The 27295-nt window shown below is 36.4% G+C and overlaps 3 protein-coding genes across 3 annotated transcripts; 2 read left to right on the forward strand and 1 right to left on the reverse strand.

Annotated features, from left to right (window-relative positions):
• Positions 1–2361: 2361 nt before the first annotated feature.
• On the reverse strand, positions 2362–4147 carry LOC137966627 (CASP-like protein 4B4). Its single transcript, XM_068813307.1, has 3 exons — positions 3751–4147; positions 3486–3621; positions 2362–2848 (listed from the first exon to the last, which is right to left on the reverse strand). The coding sequence occupies exons 1-3, from the start codon at positions 4026–4028 to the stop codon at positions 2657–2659; spliced, it is 606 nt and encodes a 201-aa protein (XP_068669408.1). The 5' UTR covers positions 4029–4147; the 3' UTR covers positions 2362–2656.
• A 2179-nt stretch (positions 4148–6326) lies between these two features.
• On the forward strand, positions 6327–16985 carry LOC137966226 (kelch repeat-containing protein At3g27220-like). The gene is made up of 7 exons (XM_068812790.1): positions 6327–6781; positions 7726–7908; positions 13820–14049; positions 14280–14450; positions 15037–15142; positions 16315–16521; positions 16644–16985. The coding sequence occupies exons 1-7, from the start codon at positions 6590–6592 to the stop codon at positions 16806–16808; spliced, it is 1254 nt and encodes a 417-aa protein (XP_068668891.1). The 5' UTR covers positions 6327–6589; the 3' UTR covers positions 16809–16985.
• Positions 16986–23606: 6621 nt separating this feature from the next.
• Positions 23607–26089, forward strand: LOC137965977 (uncharacterized). The gene has a single exon (XM_068812398.1). The coding sequence runs from the start codon at positions 23987–23989 to the stop codon at positions 25538–25540; it is 1554 nt and encodes a 517-aa protein (XP_068668499.1). The 5' UTR covers positions 23607–23986; the 3' UTR covers positions 25541–26089.
• The last annotated feature ends 1206 nt before the right edge of the window (positions 26090–27295 follow it).

The raw sequence follows: 27295 nt of genomic DNA on the forward strand, positions 1-27295 counted from the left end.
TCTTTTCTCCTTTTGATATGGTCAACTCTTTGCCTTGTAGTTGACTCCTTTGGACTTTGGCACTTCAAGACTTCAGCTCTTCTACTGAAGTGGTCTACTCTTTACTATGGTGATCGACTCCTTTTGCCACCTTTGCTCTTACTTGCCTCCGTTTTAGCTAGTCATTTGACGTCTGGATCAACAGTCTTCATTAGAGACTTTTATCTCTCCTCTCTAGTCAAATGAGTTTGCCTTGGTAGAGTGTTTGTTGGGTTCAATTTAGCATTTCCCAAACAATTTATTCTAGAGAGTTTTCTCTCTCTTGTTTTGTTAAATTGTAGGGTTCCATAATCTTAAGGTGGTAAGAGAAGAAGAAGAAGAAGAGATAAGACAAGACAAGACAAAAGAGAAGTAGAAAGAGTTCTAACTAGGGTGTGAGATTGAGAGAGAAGATGATGAACAAAGGATATGTAGAGGAGTTCCCCCTTAGGTCTAGAATGACTTCTCTCTAAATATATTTAGATCATGTGGTTAAATACAAATTACAAGAGTGCCCTTAGGGATACTTATGAATAGTGCAAGAGAAGTAAAGTAACTAATTTAAAGAAATACATCATACATCTTAACACTCCCCTTGAGGTTGGTGGTGCAAATACATCAAACACACCAAGCTTGGAGCAAGCATGTTGAAGTAGACCGGCTAGAATTGTTTTGTTGGAATATCTGCCAATTAACTCTTTGAGGGAATGTAGTCCATGCAAATAACTCCAACTATGAGTTTTTCTCTATAAAGTGGCAATTAACTTCACTGTACCTTGGTCTCTCATTGAAGATTGAATTAGTAGCTATGTGAAAGGTTGCTCAGTTGTCACAATAAAATCACATAGGAGTTTTTGCTAGGAGCCCAAGTTCTATGAGTAAAAACCTCAACCAAAGCATTTGACTCACTGTATATGTCATGGCTTTGTATTCTGCTTCCACACTTGATCTAGCCACAACATTCTAGTTTTTGCCAACAATCATATAATAATCAGATGTGGATTTCCTATTATCAACAGACCCAACCCAGTCTACATCTACAAAACCTTCAATATTAAGATGACCATGATTTTTATACAACAACTATTGACTTGGTTTTTATTAAATACCTCAATACTCTTTCCAATGCTTGCCAATGAGAGAGTTGAGGTTTATGCCTGAACTAACTAATGATAATTATGACAAAAGAGATGCTTGGTCACGTAACAGTCAAATAGATTAGTTTCCTAATCAACCTTTGAAATTTACCAACATCTACCCCATTACCACATTACTTAATGTTGCAATTAACTTTACATTCGGATCCATGGGAGTTTCAAAATGTGTAAAGCCTAGTATTTCTGTCTCTTTAAGTAAATCTAATACATATTATCTTTGTAACAAAGTTATGTCATGCTAAGATTGTAACAATTCAATGCCCACAACATATATGAGTAAACCAAGATTTTGAATTTGAAAAGATTGTAACACTTCAATACCCATAACATTTTTTTATGGTGAGGGAGGGAGTTTTTCTCTCCCCTTTCTCTCCTCTCTTTGGCAAGATTCATTTAAAAGAGGAGAGTTGATGAAATGACTTCTTTTATAGCTCTTTGGATAGTGTTAAAGGGGGTGGAATGGAGAGCTATGCCTCAACAACTATATTTTATCTTTTTAATGTAAAAAAATTAAAGTTTGATACAAAAAATTAGAGATATTATAGTAATTTTATATTTTTAAGTTAACCGATAACAAGGTTCTAGTTATATATTTTCTAGATTCTAATTATAAAGCTCATTCGGTAATATGTCAAATCATTGGTTGTATTATATACATAGAGGCCCTTTGCTCTATCTCACACTTGCTAATTATCCATTGTAGGTCTCATCACCACTTAGCCATCTCTTTCATTTCTCTCACATGAGTGAGAGAAAGAGAGAGATAATGCAAAATTAAAAGGGAGAAAGTTCTATGGATAGAGAAAGAAAAAGGGGGAAGACAAAGTAAAAAATAGATAAATGAGAAAGAGAAGAAAACAAAAGGTAAAAAAGAAGAGGAGGAAAGTGGAATAGAAGGGAATAATAGAGTTTCCTTTCAAGATTTTAGGTTTAAAAGAAGAGATTGAAGCCTCCCATAAAATTTCAAATCCAGTGGCCTCTAACCTATGATTATTTTTATTTTTTGTTATCTCACATTTATTTGTGAATGATTTTTAGATTTAAAATACATTGGTTCTTATTCCTTGTGGATTTTTTTCTCTCATCTTTGTAATCCTCATGTTGTTAAAGAGCTATCTCATGGTTATTCCCTTTACAGTGAAAAATTGCTCACAAGGGTTTGCTTTAATGGTTAACTCAGACTGTCTTAGGTATACCACAAATATTCACAGGTTCATGACAAAGGCCGAAAGTCCTCTCCATCTAGCACTTGATAATCATCCAACACAGTGACTTGAAAGTTAATAAACTTAGAGATACTTCCCAATGAACAGTGCCAAAAAAGAAAATCTCCAGAAAACGAAGAAATGCACTTTGATCTGAAGTGATTGTTCGCTTGCAGCTTTGTTATCAACACAAGAAAGAATGATGCTTTATACTATATGGTATGACGGTGGAAGGGCAAAGGAGAAACCTTGAAGAAGGTGAAGAAGTTGTTAATGTCAAACGTAAGTTTGATTTGAGAGCTTAAATCCAGATACCAGCGCTGACAATGCCAGACAACCAAATGCGAAGAATGCCATGCTAACGGCAGCCGCTGAAGCATCGGTGAATAGGTTGTCCGACGCCACTCGCATCCTATTAGTGAGTGAAGCAGCTACTGATAATGCCGAGATTAGCAGGTAAGCCGCGATCTGGAAAGAAAAAACACAGCAGGTTAAACTGAGATCACTCGAAAAAGAGATAACTGAGAGGTGGAAGATGGTCCCTTCCATGGATTTTTCTGTTACTCAACTTTGTTGAAGCTTCAGATTGGATGAGCATGGAGTATATTTTTCAGGTAAACAAATCTTTATCAAAACTAAAAACTCATTTATAGCCCTCAATTGAATCCCTTTAAGATTTGAGTCTATGAGCTACATTTTACCGAAATCCTTTTTCTATTTTCTGTTTTCACTTTTCATTTATGATCTGAAGGACAAAAATGTACAAGACTTCGTTTCGAAGATGAAGGAATTAGGATTTATGACCCTCGGGATGGTTCACAGACTGTAACCTGATGGATCATAAGAATGCCAGTTGGCATAAAATGTGTCCCTCTTTCCGCACCGGTGCTCAACCGACCTTCTTCACCATTGGAAACTCAGAGGCTTTTTTTAGCTGTTTTGATGGCGCATATGACCGGTGACGGTGAGCCCAATGAAGGAGCTATTTCACGTTTCTTTTTTTATTGCTGTTTAAATGTCTCTGATAAGAATTCTACGAGGATAAGTTAAAGGCCACAAACGCTTGATTCAGAAAAATAAGCAGAATTTGGAGTAATTCACCCACCTGATCTCCGAAGAAATCAAGAAAAACAGATGACCTCGGTGAGATCACATCCTTCCCCGTCAACAGCAGCTGAACCTCCCGGATAATCTGTCCACCAGTGTAAAGGAAAGCCAGAATCGATATCACCAACAAGTACCTGCAAAAACCGATCCAAATTCCATATTCCCGTCCGATAGAATTCGTTCGATAAACAAAACTAAACCAAGCAACGTAATTTTCACCAACTCAAATCGGAATTCTCAATGTTCACGAATAAAACGATCACCTGTACTCCACATATTGATCGAAATCCATCCAATCTCCGTGCTTGTTTGAAGCCACGATTATCAAAGAGATCAAGGCGAAAACCAGAGCCGTTGCCCGCAACACGGAATTAGCCTTCTTTAACAGATCTTCCCTCCTCCATCTTTCGACAATCGATGAGACTACTTTTGATTCTGAAGTTTGGCTCTCCGAATTGGTTGTGGCCAGTGGAGCCGCCGGTTCGGCCATCGTCTTTGAAGTTACATCGACGGCGGATTCCACGTCGACGGAATTCGACATTCTGCTGGTGAAAATATGAATTTCCAGCGAGTGTCGAAGGCAAGGGAGGTGGAAGAGGTTTGGAAGTTTTATGGAGGCAGGAGAAGGTAATGGCGACAATTTGTGACAGCTAAATCATATGATTTTACAGTTTTGTTGCTTCGGTTGGGGAATCGCAGCTTAATATAGAGAAGGCGTTTCACTCGGCTTCGACAAAATTGGTCGTAGCCTTAAAACAAGGCAAAGCTTGGCAGATTCAAAGTTTGGATTCCAACTTCCACTCAGACGTGTCTTATAATCATTGGGTCGCTCGTTTCAGTAACTCGGACCGAGTCTTATAAATAGAGAGAAAGAGAGACTGCTACAATGCATCTGAATTAAGCTTAAAAATTAATTTATTTAAGATATGATTAAATAAAATAAAATAAAATAGCTTGGACCACATTGATCGATTAGTCTATTGGGGATGATTGATCATGCTTTATAACACAGTTTGGCCATGTTCTAGTTGATCGATGAATCATGAATAATTGATCAATCATGCTTTATATTTTTTGCATGTGCACTCCTGATTGATCAATCATTGGCAAATGTTGATCGATCAATCCAGTACCAACTCACTAAGTGGATTTTAAAGCATGGATAAAAGTTATCCTAAGTGAGTCTAACTTGTTTGGAATGTGTGTATGCTTTGCTAAAACATGTAGAAATGAAAATATGACCTAAAACTCCAAAAGTTTCCATTGTACCTCAAGTTTGCAAGGTTTGGGGCTGCTCTCTTATAAAGACTAAGCTTTGTGATTTTCATGACTTCCTAAATTTTAGTCTTCAATTCTTTACTTCTTCTTTCCGAGGGTGATTCTTCAAGAACACTTTGACACTATTGTGTAGCTCGACGTCTTTAAGAAGCTTGTGCTGGTTTATTGCCTAGACCTTTGAATTTTGTGTCTCTTGAAGAAAATGCATTTGAAATTCTTGAATTACAATTTTTAGATCAATTAAGTTTTATTATCATCAAAATCAAGAAGTGAGTCAATACTCAGTCAAAATTTTGAGGGTTGGACATGTCATTCCAAGTGTAACACAAAAGGAAGATAATCGAAAATGATGGTGAAAAACTATTATACAAATTCTGCTAATCTAGGTATTAATTTTAGAGGTTATGGTAGATATTCCGAGGGAGGTAGATATAGAGGAAGAGGTAACCAAGTACCATGTACTCATTGTGGAAAAGCAAGTTTGGAAAGGCCGACATGGGCTAACTAAGTGTCTCAAAGTGGTGTAACTAATTTTAATGTTGTAACAATGAGTAAAGATGACTTGCATCACTTTGTTCAGCATTGCATCTAGAAACACCCATCTTTCTCTAAAATGAGGCTTCTAGTGCTCCCACATCTTCCTCTACTACAGTTGCTACTCTAGCCCATACACGCATGTTTGCTTTATATTCTTCCCCGTCTCCCTCATCATGGGTAAATTGATTTGGGAGCTGCTCAAGGCGTAAAGGACATAAACCCTATAATTTAGTAAGGCATTAGGGCAAGAATGCTAAGGATTTTTTTGTTACTGCTCAATGTTGTAACCAATTAGAAGATAAGAAGAAGAATGACATGTTTGATATTTTTCATTTTATTCCGTCTTTACTTCCAACCCTTAGGTTAAAGGGTAATTATGTAATCTTTCTCAATTGAGTTATTATATAAAGTTTAAGGGGGAGGATTAAAGCTTCATTTGAAACTCTAATCCTTCACACCCTCTTTCTCCACTCAAACACTCCCTCCTCTCATTTCTCCTTTGAACTCTCTTTATCTCTTTCTTTAACTCTCTATCGCTCCTTCTCTACTCTCCTTTCTTTCACTCAAAAGTTCTTAAGGTATTGGTAATGGAATCCTAAGGTTTAACATGGTATCAGAACAGAAATCTTAGGATTCCAAAATATTTTCTTTCTACTCAATCATGTAGAAGACTGCATGGGATGAGCTTTGGTTGAGATGCTCAAGTAAATCAAAGCAGATAAGTGACTCTACTTGGTCTTCTCTTATTCTTTATTCCTGAAGTTGAAGACACATAATAGATATGTGTAGCATTTCCATCCCTAGTATTATTCAAGGTGTTTAGATAAAGTTCAATTTGGCATGTTAGAAGCAGTTATATTCTTCAAGATTGTATCTTTACGCTTCTTGAGCATAAGTTACTACTACGGGTATGAGGCCTATTCTCGCATAGTAAGACACAAGATATATGTTAAATAGTCAACAATCGGTTGGGGACGAAATAGTAATCTGAGAAATATGGACGAGAGGCGATCTCTTGTGTTCATATATGAAAGATTGAGCTTCGGTTTGTTTGCCTTGGATCGTAGGTCTGACAGTAGAAATGCTGGAAACTCTCCTATTTAAATAGCCCCCCTTCCTCTGCGAAGCTCCATGCAGGCCTCGGAAGAAAACAATAATAAGAAATCAAATCCACCGTGAGGCAACCTATGATGCCACCAGGGAAACCCATCAACTGGACTCATCGAATCTCTTTGGCTACCTAGAGTTTTTACTTTATTTGCATTTCTTCTCTGGGATTTACAGAAGATGAGAACGGCGAGAGCAACTGGAAAACTTTCGTCGCTAAAATTCATGGTCATTGTGTCCTGCATTGGGCTCCTGGCTACAGCTCTCATTGCGGATTACTTTTGGGCGTCTTCTTCGTCTTCTTACCTATCTGTCACATCGAATTGGTCGGTCGAGAAATCCGTTAAACAAGTTATTACGATGACTGAAAAGGTGAGTTAGGGTTTTGGGTTTCGAAATCGTTGTTCGGTGGTTTCGGTGATACGCCGAAATCCTCTTTTGGCGTTGGTAGAATCTAAGTCATATTTCTATGTTAATGCTCAATGTCCAGATAATTCGTTCTTTTGTGGGGAAGTGTTGGTTGCAGACTTTCTTGAGTTAGGATTGTGACCCATGGGACACTACCCTAGAGATCGAGACGGGGGTTCAACGAATACGAGTGACTATGGGCCTTCTATATCAGTTTTTCAGCACGACATTGAGATCAGAACTGTATTATGGCAAATACTGCTATGTTAAGTTGCGTGTAGTAGTAGTGAATTGCTAGGTGCCTATTGAACTGACTATTGTTAATGTTTAGGTAGTAGAATTTTGAAAATAAACAATCCAGTGACCTGAAATGTGTAGCGCTTGTCACCATGCCACATATTAGATAGCTAAGAAAGAAAAAGTTATAGAAGTTAATAAGTATTAAACTTAAAAAACAATTGTCAGCATAATGGATTTAGGTGTTGTTTACTGCTCCGAGTACATTGTCTGCATTGGCTCTCTTGATAATTAGATCAGACCCTCAGTACTTGGAAGTACACCAGTTTGGTTGATAAGTGTTGCAGTTTATCCAGAAATACACTTCATTGTCCTAGAACACCAAGAATTTATGCAAGTTTAGCTTTTTGCCAGTTTCTTGATCACTTCAAGTCCAGAAATTTCTGCTTCTTGTCTTATCAGTATCTATCTCTATCTATATATGTTTATTTTTCTGTTCAAGCTACTTTGAAGCTTCTTTATGATTTGCATACATGCTTTCCCAGTATGAACTGACTCCCGTTACTGTTTCTGGTAACAAAAGTTACAAGTTTTTGCCCTTAGTGAATTATTCCTGTAGGCATATGGCTTGGCTTGAAATTGATATGGTAAATCAAATCTGTATTTTGTAGATTGGAGATGCCAAAGAGAAGAAAGTGCCTCCAGGTGGACCAAATGCTACTTTTGCTGATTTGCCAGCCCCACTATTAGACTGGGAGGAGATGGCACCTGCACCTGTACCCCGTCTCGATGGGGCAGCAATACAGATTAAGAATCTTTTGTATGTTTTTGCTGGATATAGCACCATAGATTCCGTAAGAATCTTTTACTGAATCTTTTCCTCTTCTCTGGAATAATTTTCACTGTTATATACTGAGTCCTTGAACTGCAGAATTTTCAATTTTTTTTTTATATTCTTCACTTGCCCTGCAAATAGTCAAGTAATTTCCTTTTCAAGTTTGCTCTACCTCAAATTTGAACTTTGTGATGGTGTTTTTCTGGACTATATTGAGATAAACCCTCTCTCTCTCTCTCTCTCTCTCTCTCTCTCTCTCTCTCTCTCTCTCTCTCTCTCTTGTGATTTTGATTAAGATAAGTTTTTTTGTGAAGAAAATAAAAAGTGTAAAATGTTCTTATGATTATTTAGCTGTTGTCGTTTTCATATAGATGATCCAATTTTGGTTGTGTTTTTAGGTAAAAGAGCAATTTCATTTTGGTAGGTTGGGATTTTGGCTTATTTGTTACATGGAGGGTTTAGAGGGTGAGGTCTTGTGTTCAAGTCTCACTAGGGATATTGGTGTAGTGTGGTATGTAATCAACATCCAAAACATAAAAGAAAAAAAGAGCAGTTTATTTTGGAAGACTGGTTCATGCTTGTCGGAATTGATTTTTTCCTTGTCAATTTCACTCTTGATATTCAGATTTCAGTGTAGGTTTCTTGTGACCAATATTTGTTTAGACATTTATAAAGTCATTGGTTTCAGCTACGCATCTCATGCAACTAAAATCAACTGTGGAAGCAAGACTATTTAAAATGAATTCTGTTCCATTACCACACTGTAGACATCCAAAGTACTTCTGGATATGTGATATTTAACTAGACTGAGTAGAACAGAATAAATGAGCTTTCTTTAATGGAATCCTTTAAAAGCTGTTTAAAAATGACATAATTGACCTCTTTATCATACAAAAAACCTTATCAATAGTATTTCCATTAAAAAACCATTATTTAATTTTCCTCACCTCCAATTAATAATCACGTTATAAATATTTAAACATTTAAAAATCCTAGTAAATAAATAAAAAAGACAGGATTGCATATAATATAATGATGATTTTACCTCTTTTAAGTAATTTTTTTTATTAATTTAAACATATATTACATATAAAATGTAACTATCCATGAAAATAATAAAAATGTTTTTATAAAAATTAAAAGGAAATAGGTAAAGATATCGTTGTCTGTTGGTGGGATCATGTGATAAATTTAGTTAATATAATTTTTAAATATGGAAATTCCAGGATTAGTTTAAGATATTTTGATAAGGTTATTTTAGTCATTCTCATGGTTAAGTGTGAAATATGAAAAATAAGAAGAAATAGAAGAAGAAACAAGAAGAAAAAGAGAAGAGAAGTTGGATAGAGGCTATGTTAAGAAAGAAGCCGATGGATCTGAGCTCGATCTTGATTCTCTTTATAAACTCACTTAAGTTAGAAGATTACAAAATGACATATATGCTTCTCTGCATATAAACTCTTATAACTCCTTAATTACACCTTAGAATGACATAAACTTTTAACCAAATAGTTCTAACATGAAGATAAACTAATAGCTATCCTAAGAGGGGTATATGAGCATGAGAAATGACCAAAATATTATTTTACATATATTTCAACTCTTTCCCTCAAACTAGAGCATATATATCAAAAAGCCCCAGCTTGTTACAAATATTCTCAAATTATTTCTTTTCCAAAGCTTTTTAAAAGAAATCACCAAGCCGATCCACATGCTTGACATAAGGAGTGATAGCAACTCCACTCATTACAACAACACAAACAAAATGACAATCAACTTCTACATGTTTAGTTTGTTCATTGGGTTATTTGCAATGAATATCGCGACCTGGTTATCACAAAGCATCTTCATAACTTCTCTCACCTGATGCATCACCTAACACACTTTGCTGAGGAACGAAGTCAAAGTCCAAAGAAAGAGCATAGACTAGCCACAGAGTTCACTCCTATAGTCGATGGGGGCGGGATTCTTGCTAGCTACTAGGAAAGCAACTCGCACACTAACTAGGGTAAACGCACGTAGTGCAGAAGACACGTACTAACAAGCAAGATTGCTTGCAATCTTGTGGAAGTTCTATATTGCTAGGGTAAACCGAAATGGCCACAAGATTCCCTTGTTGAACTTTCGATTCTGCCCTCATTAATTCACCCTATGTGACATCTACTTCCGCAATCAGTACGGTGGCTATCGCTTCCTGGAAGAGTCAAACTAAAAAAATTGGGGAAATCTTTGATAGAACCTTGGTAGGGGTGGAAGAGCGTATAGATCAAGTCATGAGAGAAGTGTTATGGAACGACACAGTAAAAGGGTAGTTTATCAGAAGATTGACCAAGTACATGGACATAACACAAATCCAAACACATGAGGGCAAAGAGGAAATAAGTCACTTGTAGGCTTGAGAATTAGTAAAGGAATCTTAACACCAAGCACAAATGAAGGCATCCTATTAATAAAAAAAAAAAGCAATGAGGACAATATCCCCTCAGTAAGATTTAGGAACCTTCATCTAAAGAGCATAGCTAGCGCAACATCAACTGACAACATTTTTGTTCTACAACGTCATTCTATTGTGGAGTATAGACATAAGAAGACTGATGTCAAATGTCATTGACATATACAAAATGTATCAAATTTGTGATTCATGAATTCAAACCCGGACGGATGTAAATGCCATTGACACTACAAAATGTATGAAATTTGTGATTAATGAATTCAAACCCATTATTAGTATGCAAAGTATGAAATGAAGCACCAAACTAATTCTTTATTTCACTATAAAACAAATACATAAAAACCGATAGCCAAAGAAACTGGGTACTCGATTGGGACCCCATACATATGAATGAACAATGTCAAGTAAGCAATTGCTACGACTTAAACTAGGGGCAAAGGAAGCTTTATGGTGCTTCCTGATTTGACATGAGTCATACTAAAATGACAAAGTAGAACGTGGCTCTGAAAATATATGGAGTAATTTGGTTGAGAGGGATGTACTAGTTACAAGTGCCATTGGAAAGATGAAACCACAACTTTCAAAACTGAATGACATTGAGATGGTTGTATTGTACCTTCAAGTAGTAGAGGCCTATTCACATCGAAGGAGATTCCAAGGTGGTGATTGGTTGGTGCCAGCGCAATTCTTCTCCCCCATGGAGGCATTGGGACGTATTCCGGGAGATTTTGGATATTGTATCTTCCTTTTCTTGTATTTGGTCTCACATTCCGAGATCTGCTAATTCGGTAACAGATGTGCTTGCCAAGGAGGGAGCTTTCTTGCAATCTCTCGTTGTAAAGGATTTGCGCCCTCCGCTTTTGTAGTTTTGTAGTTTTCTCATCCTTTTTAATAAAATTACATCTTCATAAAAAAAAAAAAAAAGTAGTAGAGGCCCTCTTTATCATGCCTAGAATCAATCCTCCTCCTTGTATGTAGGTCCTGAAAGACTCAAGTAAGATAGATAGTTACTAAACACTGCTACAACTTAGTAAGTTGACTAACAGATAATAAGTTTAAAGGAAAACGTAGGTACAAAAAGAATAGAGTTTAAGGACAAAGATGGAGTGGGTTGAACTGTCCCAACTCTACTTATAGCTGAGATGGAACCATTGACAAGAGTCAAATGTTTGAATAAGGAAGACTAGGTGAGAGGTGAAAATAATGTGGACGTACTTGACATGTGCATAGGTGCACCAGAGTCAATGACTCATGGGGAGATTGAAGACCCATGTTGTGTAGACATAGTTGACTGTACCATGGTAGCTGTGCAAATGGAACATTCTGAGCCATGGATAAGGATGATGCAGCCAATTGTGCCATTCACCAAGCCAACTGTTGATCTTGGCTATTCCAATGTATCTCTATCTCGTCTTTGACCACACCGACCATGTCCATGAGGTGTCTCGGAGTGACCTTGAATTGGCTTATCCTTACTTCCCTGTGGAACTACAACTACTTCTGCACACATTATTCGATTAGAAGCCTTTCAGACTGTAATTTTACCTTCAATCAACAGTGATTTTGTGAAATCCCTCTCTCTGGAGACTTTGGAGGCTTGAGAAAGAGAAGAATCTCGTTAAAATCCCACAACCATCAAGTCGATTGCTTTGATACCATGTAAAATATGAAAAAATAAGAAGAAATAGAGGAAAAAATAAGAGAAAAAAAGGAGAAGAAGTTGGAAAGACATTGTGTTAAGAGAGCAGCAGCCCATGGGTTTGAGCTCGACCCTAATTCTCTTTATAAACTCACTTAAGTTAAAAGATTACAAAATGACATATATGCCCCTCTACCCATAAACTCCTATAACTCTCTTGTTACACCTTAGAATGACTTTAAAATTTTATAGAGGGATGTTTTAGATATTTTCTCTTCTTTTTTACCTTGTTTAATAATTTTTTACTTCCATAGCCATTGTACAGAAACAAAGTTTTTTTTTTTTTTTTGAAAAATGGTGCATATATTGAAAACAAAGAAGAATATTACAAACCTAATGTCGGGGGCCTGACTCCACAACAAAGTGTTGGAGAGAGATGCCCGCCTTGGCCTGGGAATCTGCCAAGTGATTAGCAGATTGTGGAATGTGACTCCACTTACAGTTTAAAGGAGAAAATAAATTACATAGCTTTTTGAACATATCCCAGTGACGCCATGGAGGATGGCCGTGGTTTGCACACCAGTTGATGACCACTTTTGAGTCACTTTCAATACAAATGGGACCAGAAAGGTTTCTAAAGAAGATTTTGAGCCCATGTAAGAGACCCAAGAGCTCTGCTGTAATAGAATTTGAGATGCCGAGGGGGGGTGACATAGGAGAAGAGGAGATCACCCTTTTCATCATGGATGACACCACCGAACCCTGCTGGGCCCGGATAATATGACCCACACAACAAGATATTAGCATTTTACCTAGCTTTGGAAGGTTTGAGTTAATGAGTGAGAGGACAGTGTCTGTTAAGTTCCCGGATGCACAGTATTGGAGACCAATTTTGTTTAAAAGGGACGTCCAGACTAAGTGGGCGAATTGACATGATAGAAGAATATGAGTTGCTGTTTCTGGAGTATTTTTGCAAAAAGGGCAGAGAGGATCTAAGATAAGGGTGCCCTTACGGATCAAGGAATCAGAGCAAATGGCTAATAACATTTTAACAGATCTCAAGTTGTTCTTATTTTGGTCTTTTCTTTTTCTTTTTGAGCTTATGGGATGTCATGATTGAAAAATGAATAAAAGAAGCATACAAAGAGAGGGAAAAGGCAGATTTTGAGTCTCACATAAGAGGGGAGATGAATGGATTCCCCAAATACCAAAGAGTGACAGGTTACCCCATCCTTTGGAAGCTTATCTGCTGAACTATTTGCTGCAGGCAGTGTGCTGCCATTCAATCTGAAAAGGATTACAAATTTCATGGATTTCATCAATTGGATGCCTGACTCCCACGGAGGAGGACAATTCTTTGCAAGCCAGTTAGTTACCAGTGCTGAGTCTCCTTCAACTATTAGTGGACTGATGAAATGCAGTGATTACAATGTACTCCTTTGACAATTTTGACTCCATCATATGATTGCCCTGGTCAATCATTGGCTCAAATGTGAAGGATCATGGTAGAGAGAGAGAGAGAGAGAGAGAGAGAGAGAGAGTTCCTCTTTTCTAGTATGTGTTTAGCTACATGATGACAAGCTACCTCTTGATGGAAGTTCTTGTAAATAAAGGGCTTTCATTACAAGACAATTCGTCAAGTTTAGATTAAAGCGTGCAACTAGATTGTTCTGTCAGTAGCCTTCTCTACCTTTCAATTTCTGACTCTTCTGATACCTGTCTACAGCTATTGGATTTATTAGACAAATTTCATGTTCTTAGCAGAGTGGCTTCTATTTGGTCTCGATGAGTTTAGCTGAATTTTCTTTTTGTTGAGTATTTTTTCCTATCATGCTGTAGGTGCATTCTCATGTCGATATTTACAATTTTCCGGATAATACATGGGGTGGTAGGTTTGATATGCCGAAAGAAATGGCACATTCCCATTTAGGAATGGTTACAGATGGAAGATACATTTACATAGTGACAGGACAGTATGGCCCACAATGTAGAGGCCCCACATCTCGCAGCTTTGTGTTGGACACTCAGACAAAACAATGGAGTGACTTGCCATCACTACCTGTCCCTAGGTATACTCCATAATCTTTAGTATTTATATTATAATCTTTAGTATTTATATTATGCAATTGTATTCTACAGTCTCACTTGCTTTTCTTGCTTTGTGAGAACATGACTGTCTTGATTTTCTAGCAACCAAATCGATTGTGTGAGTGTGAACTGTCCTTACTACTGAGGTGAGGCTAGGTTGTTGAATGGAACTTTGTAAGTACTCACTCACATGGCACATGGTACTGTGCAGATATGCACCTGCAACACAGCTATGGAGAGGCAGATTACATGTTATGGGAGGGAGCAAGGAGGATCGCCATGAGCCTGGATTAGATCATTGGAGTATTGCAGTGAAGGATGGTCAAGTCTTGGAGAAAGAGTGGCAATCTGAAATTCCCATTCCTCGTGGTGGACCTCACAGGTTTGTGACTTGGTCTCTATAAAGGTTTGTGACTTGTGGTGAATCTTTTTTACGACTTCCCATTGGAATTGGACTGAACCTTATCTTTGAGTTGCTAAATGGAGGGAATGCTTGCTGATATATAAAGGTAGAACACTTCGTTGAACACTTTACACTGCTTATCTGGAAAAGAAAAAGTCAATAGCAAGAAATACCTTGCATTCAATTATTAAATGCATAGTAATTTAATGGTAATTCTATGAATATCAAAAAGAAAAAGAGTTTTTTTAAGCTTCAATAATTTTTAACTTCAAATAGAAGACCAAATACATGACATATACCTTCTACTAACGTACCTCTTCAACTGAAAAAGTTTACTTATCTGCTGGTAAAGGAAAAAAGATTACGTCAGTAGGTTCAAAGTTCAGAAGGATGAATTTCCAAAACAAAAATAATGTTAAGGTACATAGGCATCCTCCCGAAGAGTCTGTCTAGCATGAATATTAGCTTCATTGACAAATATGCTCTGTTACTTTATTTACTTTTTCTCATTGTTGATAATATATAATCTGTACTTGGTTATTTCTAATATGCATTTTTTTAACAGGGCTTGTGTCGTTTTTAATGATCGGCTTTATGTAATTGGTGGCCAAGAGGGTGATTTTATGGCAAAACCTGGATCACCTATTTTTAAATGTGCTCGAAGGAAAGAGGTATATTTAGCTTCATTTCTTCTGGCATATGTGATTTATCATTCAAATCCTTTCTTAATAGTACCTAATCTATTCAGAATCTTCAGTAGCATATATCAACTTCGTTGTCATGTTTATAACTCTCTTTTAATGTGTAGTTCATCATTGTTTGTCTTTTTCTCTTCTTCGTATGTTAAGTCTAATGAGATGATTATCCCTCCATTCTACTTAATCATTTGAAAAATTTATGGTAAAGTGGTGTCTTTCATTGCCATTTCCTTTCCAGTTGATCTTTTGGTCTTCTTCTATTTGATGTTCAGCACATCAACCACCACCAATATGACCTTTGTCACAGGTTCAACTAGCATACTTGATCTCATCTCATCTCTCTCTCTCTCTCTCTCTCTCTCTCTCTCTCTCTCTCTCTCACACACACACACACACACATACACACAGAGGCCTGCTGCATGTTGTTTTTTTCTTTTTGAATGTCATTTTTTTAATGGTGAGAAATTTTGCCAAGAAAAGAGAAAAAGGGGGGGGTGCACTTCAAGGGATGGAGCCTCAAAGCCAAACAACAAATAGAAAATTACATAAATTCAAGATCAAATACAAGACTAATAAAGGAGGGAGGATATCAAAGAGAGCTAATTCTGAAAGGTACCCTCCCTTTTTAGCCAGAGAGTCAGCAGCCATGTTTTCTGACCTCGGGGTGTGAAGCAAAACAATGGGGATGGAGTTCTCTGAGGAATTGATTTCACCCATAATTTGAAGAAGCTGCCGAGGGGCCCTTCCTTTTGCTCCACCTGAGCCCCCCTCTACAATTAGGGGGAATTGAATCTTCTAGACGCAATTCTGAGGCCATAACTATCCAAAAATTTCACTGTGGACTGGTCAATACCTAGAGGGGATGCATGAGAGAGGAGTAGTTGTTCCTTGAGAGTCTTGGATAATTCCACCATATCCTTGCCGCCCCATTGTTACCAAGGGAGTAACCATCAAAATTTAATTTGATGGAGTCCAGAGGGGGGTCCAGGAACAGTTTTGCGATGTTTGACAAATGTAAGAGCAGCAATTTCAGCCCACTGGAAAAGTTTTGAATGTCATTTTCAATGTTATAGTTTGTCTATTTTAATCTTCTAATTAAACTTATCGTTCTTTCCATTCTGTTTTAATGCCATACGTTGTTGCAGGAAGTGTATGGTAATGTATACATGCTGGATGATGAGATGAAGTGGAAGGAATTGTCTCCAATGCCCAAACCTGATTCCCATATAGAGTTTGCATGGATAATTGTGAACAATTCCCTTATCATAGCCGGTGGTACAACAGAAAAGCATCCTGTGACCAAGAAGATGATTCTGGTGGGAGAACTGTTTAGATTTCAATTTGATACACTGGTAAGAAATCCCTCTCACTTCTTTTGTGCTTTCCGGTGAACCGGAAACTTGCAAACATTTCTTCAAGTTTCCCCCATTTTTCTCCTGTTTGGAGCAACAATTTATTAGTGGCATATATACAGGAATGGTCTGTCATTGGAAAGATGCCTTTTCGAGTTAAGACCACATTGGTTGGGTATTGGGATGGATATCTGTATTTTACATCAGGGCAGAGAGACAAGGGCCCTGCAGACCCCTCACCCAAGAAAGTCATCAGTAGTACTTGGAGGACGAAGTTGAGGTTATAATTTGCACTTGTCCTTCTGTAGTAGCAAATTGACTTCATTTATTTAACCCGTTCATATATGTAACATATGTATTGCAATCTACTTCAAATTCATCTTTCTTCATTGAATAATCTCGCCTCCTCTCACCATATCATTGGTGAATTTTTGTATAATGTAAGGAAATCATATAAAATCTCTTCTCCTCTCTTATGCTGGACTTAAAAAAATCTATTAATTTCGTCTCTCAAAAACGGTGCCTAATTGTTGTCTGAGGCCAACAACTGTGCTCTAATGTAGTTGTCCATGTTGTTTTTTCAATTCTCTCTCATCTACAGTGAATGGGTGAAAATATTTATCTCTTGTAGAGCTCCTAGAAGGTCACTATAATAATCTGTAACTAATCCTTATCCTCTCATGAGACTAGAACTATTTTTCATATAACTAGTATATATGGGACAAATTGCTCTACTAAGCATAGAGGGCTTCTAGAGACAACTATATCTCCTTTGCAGTTTCATAGTTCTCCTTTCCTCTACTGATTATACACTTGAAGAGACAATCTTCTTCCTTGATTTATCCAAGCATCTAATTTTAATGCACAATGAAGTTGATTGGGAGTTTGACTACATGAATGCACACAGAAGTATTAAGAAAAATTGGTTGGATTTGTAAAACAAAGATATATGTCTCTCAAAAATGGGCTTAGGAAGAATTTTCAAGGGTAATAGCTTTGCTATGAGTAGATATGCCAATAAAAGTTCATTAACTTCTAGAAATCACGTTTGGTGGGAGTATTTATAAGTTACCTAAGTCAAATTACCCATTATTTTTTCTTTTTTAAAAACTAACATGATACTGATCGATCAGTATAAAATATTGATCGATTAATCATGAGTAACGATTATATTTTTTGTTAGAAAATGGCCTATTGATCAATGGTATGATCAATTAATATCCTCCCGTTGGGTCTGACAAGTTGACTTGATAGATCAATGTCCAAGGACTGATAGACCAACCGATTTTCCAACTGGCAGTGCATTGCATGTATAATTGATCAATGACTTGTCAATGATTGATTGTGCTTTATGTCCCTAATTGGCAAACTTTTATATGATCCATCATTCTGATGAGGTTGATTGATCATTCTTCATATTTTTACATTGTTTGGACATCGATGATTGATCATGTTTTATAGCACAGTTTGGCCAAGTTCTAATTGATCAATCATACTTTATATTTTTAGTCTATGCACTTCTGGTTGAGCGATCATTGGCAGATGTCGATTGATCAATCTAGTGTCAGATCTCTAAATTTGTTTTCAAAGCATGATTAAAGATGATCATAAGTGATTCTAATATGTTTAAAACATGTGTATGCATCGGTAAAACATATAGCCAATGTAATATAAAGCTCCAAAGATTACTATTGCCTAAACTTTAGTCTTAAATTCTTTGTTTCTTCTATCTGATGGTGCATCTTCAAAATGACTTTGACAAGGTAGTGAAGCTCGAGTTCTTTAAGAAGCTTTTGTCAATTCTTTGCATAGACCTTGATTTGTGTGTCTCTTGAAGGAATTGCATATGAAATGCTAAATTTTCCAAAATTAGATTAATTAAGATTTGTTATCATCAAAATCAAGATGGAAGTTAACACTCGATCAATAGATTAATTAGTAATTATTCAATTAAGTTATTAATTATTACATTAAATTGGTTACTTGGTTAATTAATCCAAAAAATAGTTAATTAAATATCTAATTACATAATTAAAAAATATTCAATCAGTTTTTAAACTTTAAAAAATAACTAAAAAAACTTTAAAAACACATTAAAATTAAAAAAAAAAAATTAATTTACATTTTTATATTTATTTACAGTTTTTAAATTAAATATTGTTTATAAATTATGAAATGATTAATCATAATTTAGTTTTATTATTTATTCGCTTATATTTAAAAGATATTTATATTTTTAATTATTTTTTAAATGGATAGTTTGTATTTGTTGTAATTTTTTCAATTGGAAGCTTTGCTGCTTTTGGTAGTAGGAGAAAGCCATCCAGGAGAACCAGAAGTATCCATAGTTAACTCCTCGTTGACCCAGGAACGTTGGAGCAGCTCGAGTTGGAGATCTGGGTCGATAATGGCGAAGTGGTTTTTCTCTTCTGTCAATACAGAGACATGATATTCCGGACATGGAAAGGAGGCGTCTCTCATTCTGCTACCAAGTTTGCCATTGAAGATATCTCTTGTGCGAGACTCTCAACTAAGATGAAGACGATGGAATAGTGTATGTTTTTGAATTTCGTTTGGATTAAAAACAAAAATCAAATGTGTTTCCTTTCCCTTTTATGTCCTAGACGACGACAACCTTCTTTCCTAGATTCATGGCTTCCGTCGAGTACTCCAGACGAAAATTCCTAACAAAATGAAGAGCTCTGCCAATCGGGAAATTGAGCCAAAGAAATCTCTCAGATACAGACGTGTGAGGGCATGCAAGGTTGGTTTTTCCCCAAAGGAAGACGGGGCTCTTCTGCTCTCTCTTTTTTTCTATTTACTCTATTGAGTTGGCTAACCAAAGACAAGTTTACAAATCGGTGCCTTATCCTCTAAGGCTGTGTTTGGAAGACAGAAAGTGGAGAGAAAAAAGAAAAGGAACAGAAGAGCATGAGAGACAAAAAGAAAGAGAAAAGAAAAGAAGAGAAGAGAGAGAAAGAGAAAAAGAAAGAGAAAAGAAAAGAAGACAAGAGAGAGAAAGAGAAAAGAAAAGAAAAGAGGTTTCTTTCTATTTAAGCTTCTAATTTTGTCGATTATGAAAGGGTTTACCTGAGCCAACGAGTACCCACAATTAGTGAATTTCCACTCAATTTAGAGGGTCTCTGGAAGTATTTTCTTTCCTAAAAAATTCATTTTCCCTGTCATTTCTTTGTTAAAAAAACTAAAGCAAAGGAAGTATTTTTACTTGATTTTGACAAATTTAATATAAAAAATTGATCTTGGGATAAGGAAATTTTCACAGGATCCAAAGCCAACCCACATATCGATTCTTGTGGTTCCATAATTTAAACCACATTAGAAGTTCTTTACTTCCAGTTTTATGATCCATGTGAGAGTTGCATTAACTCCACTATTAGTTTCCATGTGCAACTCCCTAATAGTTTATATATCATAGGAATAGAAGTACTTCAAAGGTCACATTTTGGTTATTATGACTCAATGAATTTGGTAAACAAATACAAGAAAAAATAACATTTAATATTTTTTTCCCATTAGATTTTATTAATTGTCGGTTCAGTATAGTTAGACTTAGTGTCACTCATTCATGGTGAGACTCACAAGTACTGTCGATAAGATAAAAGAGTATTGACAATCTTTAACTTGGCATTGTGACTTAACCATCACTTAGTCAACTTGCATTGTCTTCATTTAAATTTTACTTGCCTAGACAATATTGATCGGTCAATCCAAATGGGATGATCAACATGCATTATAGCATGATATGGTCATGTTCTCAAGGATCGATTAAATGACTATGGTTGATCGATCATGCTTTATAGTCTTGGCCTAAACACTTTTGGATGATCAATCATTGGCAGAGGTTGATCGATAATTTCAGTGTCAGTTTAACTAAATTGACTTTTAAAGCATGAGTATAATTGAATCTAATTACTCTAACATGTTCTAGAAGATGTGCATGAAGTTCCTAAATATTTGTATATACCATGCATGACCTAAAAGTCCATATATACCATTGTACTTGAAAGCAAGGAGTTAGGATAACTCACTTACATTTTTTACTGAGTTTAGACATTCATCATTGACACTTAAACTCTAGTATTCTCATTAGCTTCTTCTTCATGGGTGCTTCTTCAAGAAATGTCCTTCTATGTTTCTTTAGGTTTTGTGTAGGCTTGATCGTTTTCAAGCTTTAGACTTCGAGATGCATCGTCTCTTGAAGGTAAAGTGTCTGAAATACTTTAGTTTACAAATGGTCACTTCTATTAAGTTTTGTTATCATCAAAATTAATAAGGGAGTGTCAACATGGATGCTACAAACCAAACCCTATTTAGTCACTTATTTAGGATACCCCTCATTCTACAGGATAAAAAGAATGAGGAAATAAATAGCAAAAAATAAAAAGAATGGGAAATAAAGTAATTAATTATAAAAAATTATTAAAAAATAAATAAGAAGAATTTTTTTTAATACTACTAAGAAAATTAATTGAATCAATTTAATTAGTTAATTATATAATTAGAATGGGTTCAATTAATTAGTTAATTAAGTAATTACTACATGTTCAATTAAGTTATTGATTATTTATTTCATTAAATAGGTCAATTACCTGAGAAATTAGCATAAATCATCGAGTAATTGATTATTTTCATACCTAATAAGTAATTATTCAATCAGTAAATATATTAATTATCAATTAATTAACTAGTAATAGCTGCAATCAAATAGGAAATCATATTAATTCTACTAAACAAATTAATTGAATTATTTAATTATTTAGTTATATAATTAGAATGTGTTCAATTTAATAGATAATTAAGTAATTACCACTTCTCCCATTAAATAATTAATTAGTTATTAAATTAAATAGGCCAATAGTCAGGTTAATTATCACAAATCATTAGTTAATTAATTATTTTCTTACCTAATAAGTAATTATGCGATCAATACATGCATATTAATTGTCGATTAATTAACTAGCATTAGTTGCGATCAAACAGTAAGTCATTCGGGTTGTTCGCACCCACTCCATTAATCCTACTAACCATATCAATTATTTCAATTAATTAGTTAATTATATAATTAGATTGTATTTAATTAATTAAACAAGTAAATAATTACTAATTATTCCATTAAATAATCGATTAGCGAATTTCTTATATTATTTTTCTAATTTTTAAATCTTTCCCAGCGAGTTAAAAATTCACTGGGAAAGGGTTTTGGATTTTTCACAGTTAATTCAAAGGAGTAGAACTAGACTTGGTTTTGGGTTGTTTAGTGGAGAGAACCCACCCGAGTCAAGGAGTCAATTCTCAGACTGGACCCTTAGTCGCTTTCGGGCAGTTTGAGAAGAGAAAACCGTTAAAAGGCATCGCGGTCCGGGTCCCGCCGATATAATTGCATGGGAGACCAGATGGATATCAAAGACAAAATAATTGGAAAAGAATCAATTGGTTCGTCATGTACAGCCAAGAACCGGATGATCCGGTTAGACACCCATGACCCAACTCGGGAAAATATAAAGCCTCTCAATTTGTCATTATCCCATGGAAAGTAAAAAAAATTACAATTCCCATGGAATTGATTCCTTTATTGGATTGAGAAAAGTGTTCCTAATCAATCTAAAGCAAAGTAAGATGTTGGAAATTCCCTTCCTTTTTTAGAAAAGATGTTAGGGTTAGTGTATTGAAGTTGAATTAACTTTCACTAAGAATCTCGTATCCGCCAACTTTCAACTTTTGAGTGTAATTCATTTTGGCTATCGAGGAATAATGAATTTTAAAAAAAAAGAAAAATCTTCTTCCCTCTAACCATATACGAAAACACACATACACACACACACAAACAGACACAAAAGAGTAATCGCCCTCCTTTGACAGAATAAAGGGGAGGAGGCTCGAGGACAAAAAGGGCAATAGGGAGCTCCTCTGTCCTTCTGTCCCTTTGTTTTTTATTGAAGGAGGAGAATTAGGCTCCTCTTTTTTATGAATAATTATTTTTAAAGTTGAGAAATAAAAAAGAAAACTATTCACTAGATAGAGCTTTAGTCAAGATTTTTGCAATTTGGATCTTAGAGGAAATACACACATGCAAATCTCTCTTGAAATATGTGTTTTATGCGCAAAATGTCTATCAATCTCAATGTGTTTTGTTCGATCATGTTGGACTGGATTGTTGGCAATACTTATAGTAGGTTTATTATCACTATATAGCTTCAAAGTAAAACTAAATGAAAAGCCTAAATCAACAAGTAGAATTTTTATCAACAAGATCTTAGTTACACCATGTGTCATGGCTCTAAATTCTTCTTGTACACACATGAATGAGTCACTATCGACTATTTCTTACTTTTCCATAATACAAGGTTACCCCCAACAAATCAACATTATCCACTAACTTGTCTTTTGTCATCTAAATTCCTTGTCCAATGTGCATCAGTATAAGTCTCAACAGATATATCAAATCTCTTTTGCAGAAAAAAGACTCATACCTAGAGTGCCTTTTAGGTACTTCAAAATCCGTTCCACTACAGTCATATGTGGTACTCATAGAGTATGCATAAATTAACTAACAATAGGTATAGTTAAATGAGAAATATCGGGTCTAGTTAATGACAAATATAGAAGTTTGTTCACCAACCTTTGATATCATCCTTTGTCACGTAATAGGTCTCATGTTGTAAGGCATCACTTATGTCCCACTACAAGAGGAGTATCACAATAAAAGGTAACATTTCAAGAGATCTCTTGTTGATGTCTAGGGACAACACATAGATACAAGATATCTGAAGGTAAAGGAGAATAGAGGAACTCTATCCGCATGTGAAGGTCATTTTCGTCACATTGTATTATTAACCTCAGAACCTGCCCGTGACGCGTACCTCCTGGCACTATCCGCCGAGATCACCGAAAGGCGCACCACCGTAACGGACGGCGTAGAGGGGCAGTTTCGGTATATGGTTTCTGAATGAAGGTCCTCAAAAAAGCGGAGCCGAAACCGCGTCGCTGTCTCCGGCAGCGGGCGTTGTCACCGGTTCATCCGGTTCCTTGCCGCATCTTCTTTTGCGCTTTTCTTCCTATAACAGCCGCTGTTTTCGGCGAAAAGCCATTCCAGAGGGAAAGTCTGCGGCAGAAGAAAATGGACGCGAAGATCTTCTCGTGAGAGCAACAATCGGCAAGGTGTACCTCTGCGTACGAGTTATGGATTTTTACCCTTGTTCGCTCTTTCTCCTCCTCTGTTTCCGGATCAATCTCCCCCGAATCCTCGTCGGCGCTAATCACACCTCTGCTCGATTCTGTTCCCGCTAGACTTTACTTCTTTTTTGCATCCTCGCGCGATTCGATTCCGGCCGCTTTCGATTGGGATTACTGTTTCAGAATTTCGTATTTTTTTTATTGAGGTTTGTGAATAGAGAAGGTTCAGGAAATTTATTGCCTTTTTTTTTTCTTTTTCTTTGGCGAAATCATGGAGCCAGGTTCTCCTAAGCCTAGCTCGCTCAGAAATCTTCTTGTTCGGGTGTTGTTGTTCGGAGTTTTGATTGTTGTTTGTCGCTTTGCTTACGTCGTGACCCTCCGGGGCGAGGCCTGCGACGTGGGTGACTTCTGCTTCTTTCCGGCGCCAGAGAGCCTTAATATCCTCAATAGTGCTATAGACTCGACCAAGGTCTTCATACGGGCTGCCGACGGATCGACCGTGACGCCGGACACGGCCCTCCGGGACCTGTGGACAAGTCGTGAATGGCGGCAGACGGTGGAGTACTACTCCTCCGTTTTCCAGGACCTCATAGGCATGGGTGTTCTTTCTCCGGCATCTAAAGCTCTCTGCATCGAGACGCCAACGGGGCAAGACGTGCTGGCTTTGAGGGAAGTCGGAGTCCCAGATGCGATTGGGATTTACAAGAAGGCCTCGCGGCCACTGGTGATCAAAGGTAACTCTTCTCATCACCCATTTGACAACGAGACCTTTGATTTCATCTTTGCTGGTGGTGGAGTCGTCGATCGGACAGTTAAGATGGATGAATTCGCGGCCGAGATTTGTCGGACATTGAAACCCGAAGGGTTTGTAGTCGTCCACACGGCCTCGACAAAAGACCTGTACAGTATGAGTTCTTTTCTCAATATGTTTAATTGTTGTGGATTGGTTCAATCCTTCGAGATCGACGGCCCTGATTCTTCCTTGCCGTCGATCCGTGAATTGGTGCTTAGAAAAGAGAGTGGATATCCTATTCTTGGCCGGTCGGAGGAAGGCTCCGGCGGCGATTCAGTGAATAAGTGCGCAGTTCCGGCGCACAAGCGGCAGCTGCTCCAGGGCGCCGAGCCCCTGATTACAGAGGAACCATTGAAGCCATGGATAACGCTTAAGAGAAATTTGAAGAATGTAAAGTATCTTCCATCACTTGCAGATATCAGCTTTAGGAGAAGATATGTTTATGTGGATGTTGGGGCTCGGAGCTACGGCTCGAGCATTGGGAGCTGGTTCAGAAAGCAATACCCGAAACAGAACCGGACCTTTGATATATACGCCATAGAAGCTGATAAAACCTTCCATGAAGAGTACAGCAAGAAGAAAGGCGTCAATCTCTTGCCTTATGCCGCATGGTTGAGGAACGAGACACTTTTCTTCGAGATCAATCGTGACCCTGGTCAGAGTCATGAAGAGAATATGGGGGGCAGAGGAATGGGTCGAATCAAGCGTGCTGGAGCCACGAATTTAGGGGCGGAGGTTGATAAGATTCAAGGATTCGATTTCTCTAATTGGTTGAAGAGTACAGTGTCGGAGAAAGATTTTGTGGTGATGAAGATGGATGTTGAAGGGACAGAGTTTGATTTGATTCCAAGATTAGTAGAAACTGGTGCAATCTGCTTGATTGACGAGCTTTTACTCGAGTGTCACTACAGTAGGTGGCAGAAATGCTGCCCCGGTGAGAGGAGTCCAAAGTATGACAAGACTTATGACCAGTGCCTGGAGCTTTTTTCGTCTCTCAGAGGGAGTGGAGTTCTTGTTCATCAATGGTGGTGAATGGTAATAGAAACGGAAAAGCATTGCACCTCCTGTAAGAATCGTTTCAAATTTCCCATAGATCTTCTGCTATCGAAGTTGTCAAATAGTAGTTTCTTTTTTTTTTTTTTTTGCTTTTTGAATTCTTTTTTCTGTAGGTTTAAGGAACATGTCACTTGTGAGTCCAAAAATGGAGTTCATCCAAAAGTTTACTGGTTTTTCTCTTGCAATAGAAAATTGAGATTATTTTAAAGAAGGAATGGATTATTGGGATTTTGTTATGAATGTTCTGTCCCGTTCTGTGATTCTATTTTTGGTTTAACAATGGAGATGGATGTTCATATGGGGACATGAAGCCAAGAGTAATTGAAGGATATGGTGGGATTGGTAGGAGAAGTTGGTTCAGAGGACCACACCAATCAATTTGTGTTGTGGAGACAGCTATTTGATGTTGATTCTCGTGTTGTTACCCAACCAATAATTGTTCAGAGTCTTGTCTCTCCTGTTCTCCTCTGGTCCTCTTCTGAACATGCAATTAACCCTTAAGGTTCCATTAATGTGTTATTAATTGTTGAGCTTCTGCTACCTCTGCTTTCGTATTTTAGTTACTTGCAGTTGAAATGAGAAGTGATAAAGCTATCCTTTTCAGGGTTGCTCGTAATCGGGGACACGACCCGGCCCTGAAAGACTTCTATGATTTCTGTGTATCCTGTCTTTGCCAGATCGTTTTCTGGGTTGCTCGTGTCCTGTCCTTACATTAAATTTTCCAGGAAATCTGAACAGGCATCTCGTGATGTGTCTCTCGAATGAGTAGGAATGACCTGGTTTTTGTCAGACGTTGCGGTGTGCCTGGGACGATGATGCATGTCTGCGTATTGTCCAGAATTTGTTAGATATTGTGGGGGCCAGACCATGTGAGATAAACTACTGGGTGATTCTCTTACAGCTTCTCTTCCGTATTTTCCAGCATCTCTTCCATTTGCAGGAACTGCCGGAGGTTTGATCGGGGGAAGCCGGGGGGAGCTCGGGATGCTCTGAAAAACAAATCTTGGTTCATCTATTTTTCCTAGTGTCTCAGCTCCTTCCTACCCTGGCTCTCGGCCCATAGCAGCTCATTATAAGTAAAAATATATTATTAATTTATACAACGTAAAAATCTATCTTATGTTATTAATAAAATAATATATTTATTTATTTACTATATTTTTTATTTTTATTACTGTATTAAAGTAGTAATTTAAGAGTGATAATTAAAATATTATTAAAGTAAGCATTTGATTAAGTATTTTTGTTTAATTATTTTATTTTTAATTAAACTAATAATTTTTATTTTTGTGAAAATATATTATTAATTTATATTACGTAAAAATCTATCTTATGTTTTTAATAAAATAATATATATATTTATTTATTATATTTATTACTATATTAAATTAGTGATTTAAGAGTGGTAATTAAAATATTGTTAAAGTAAACATTTGATAAGTACTTTTGTTTAATTACTTTATTTTTTATAATTAATTAAACTAATAATTTTTAATTTTGTGAAAATATATTATTAATTTATACTATGTAAAAATAAATCTTATGTTATTAATAAAATTATTTATTTATTTATTAATTATATTCATTATTGTTATTTTTAAATTTTTATTTATCTACTTTTTATAATTAATTGGTGCACCAGTTAATTTTTACACATAATTATTGTATTACTTTAAACTAAACTGCAATCTATCTTAATTTATTATTGAAATATCTAATTAGTATATTAAT

Source organism: Aristolochia californica, unplaced genomic scaffold (assembly GCF_029961685.1).
Source record: "Aristolochia californica isolate CCGP_79_NKW_82.1479 unplaced genomic scaffold, dmAriCali1.0.hap1 SCAF_5, whole genome shotgun sequence".
Classification (NCBI taxonomy): domain Eukaryota; kingdom Viridiplantae; phylum Streptophyta; class Magnoliopsida; order Piperales; family Aristolochiaceae; genus Aristolochia; species Aristolochia californica.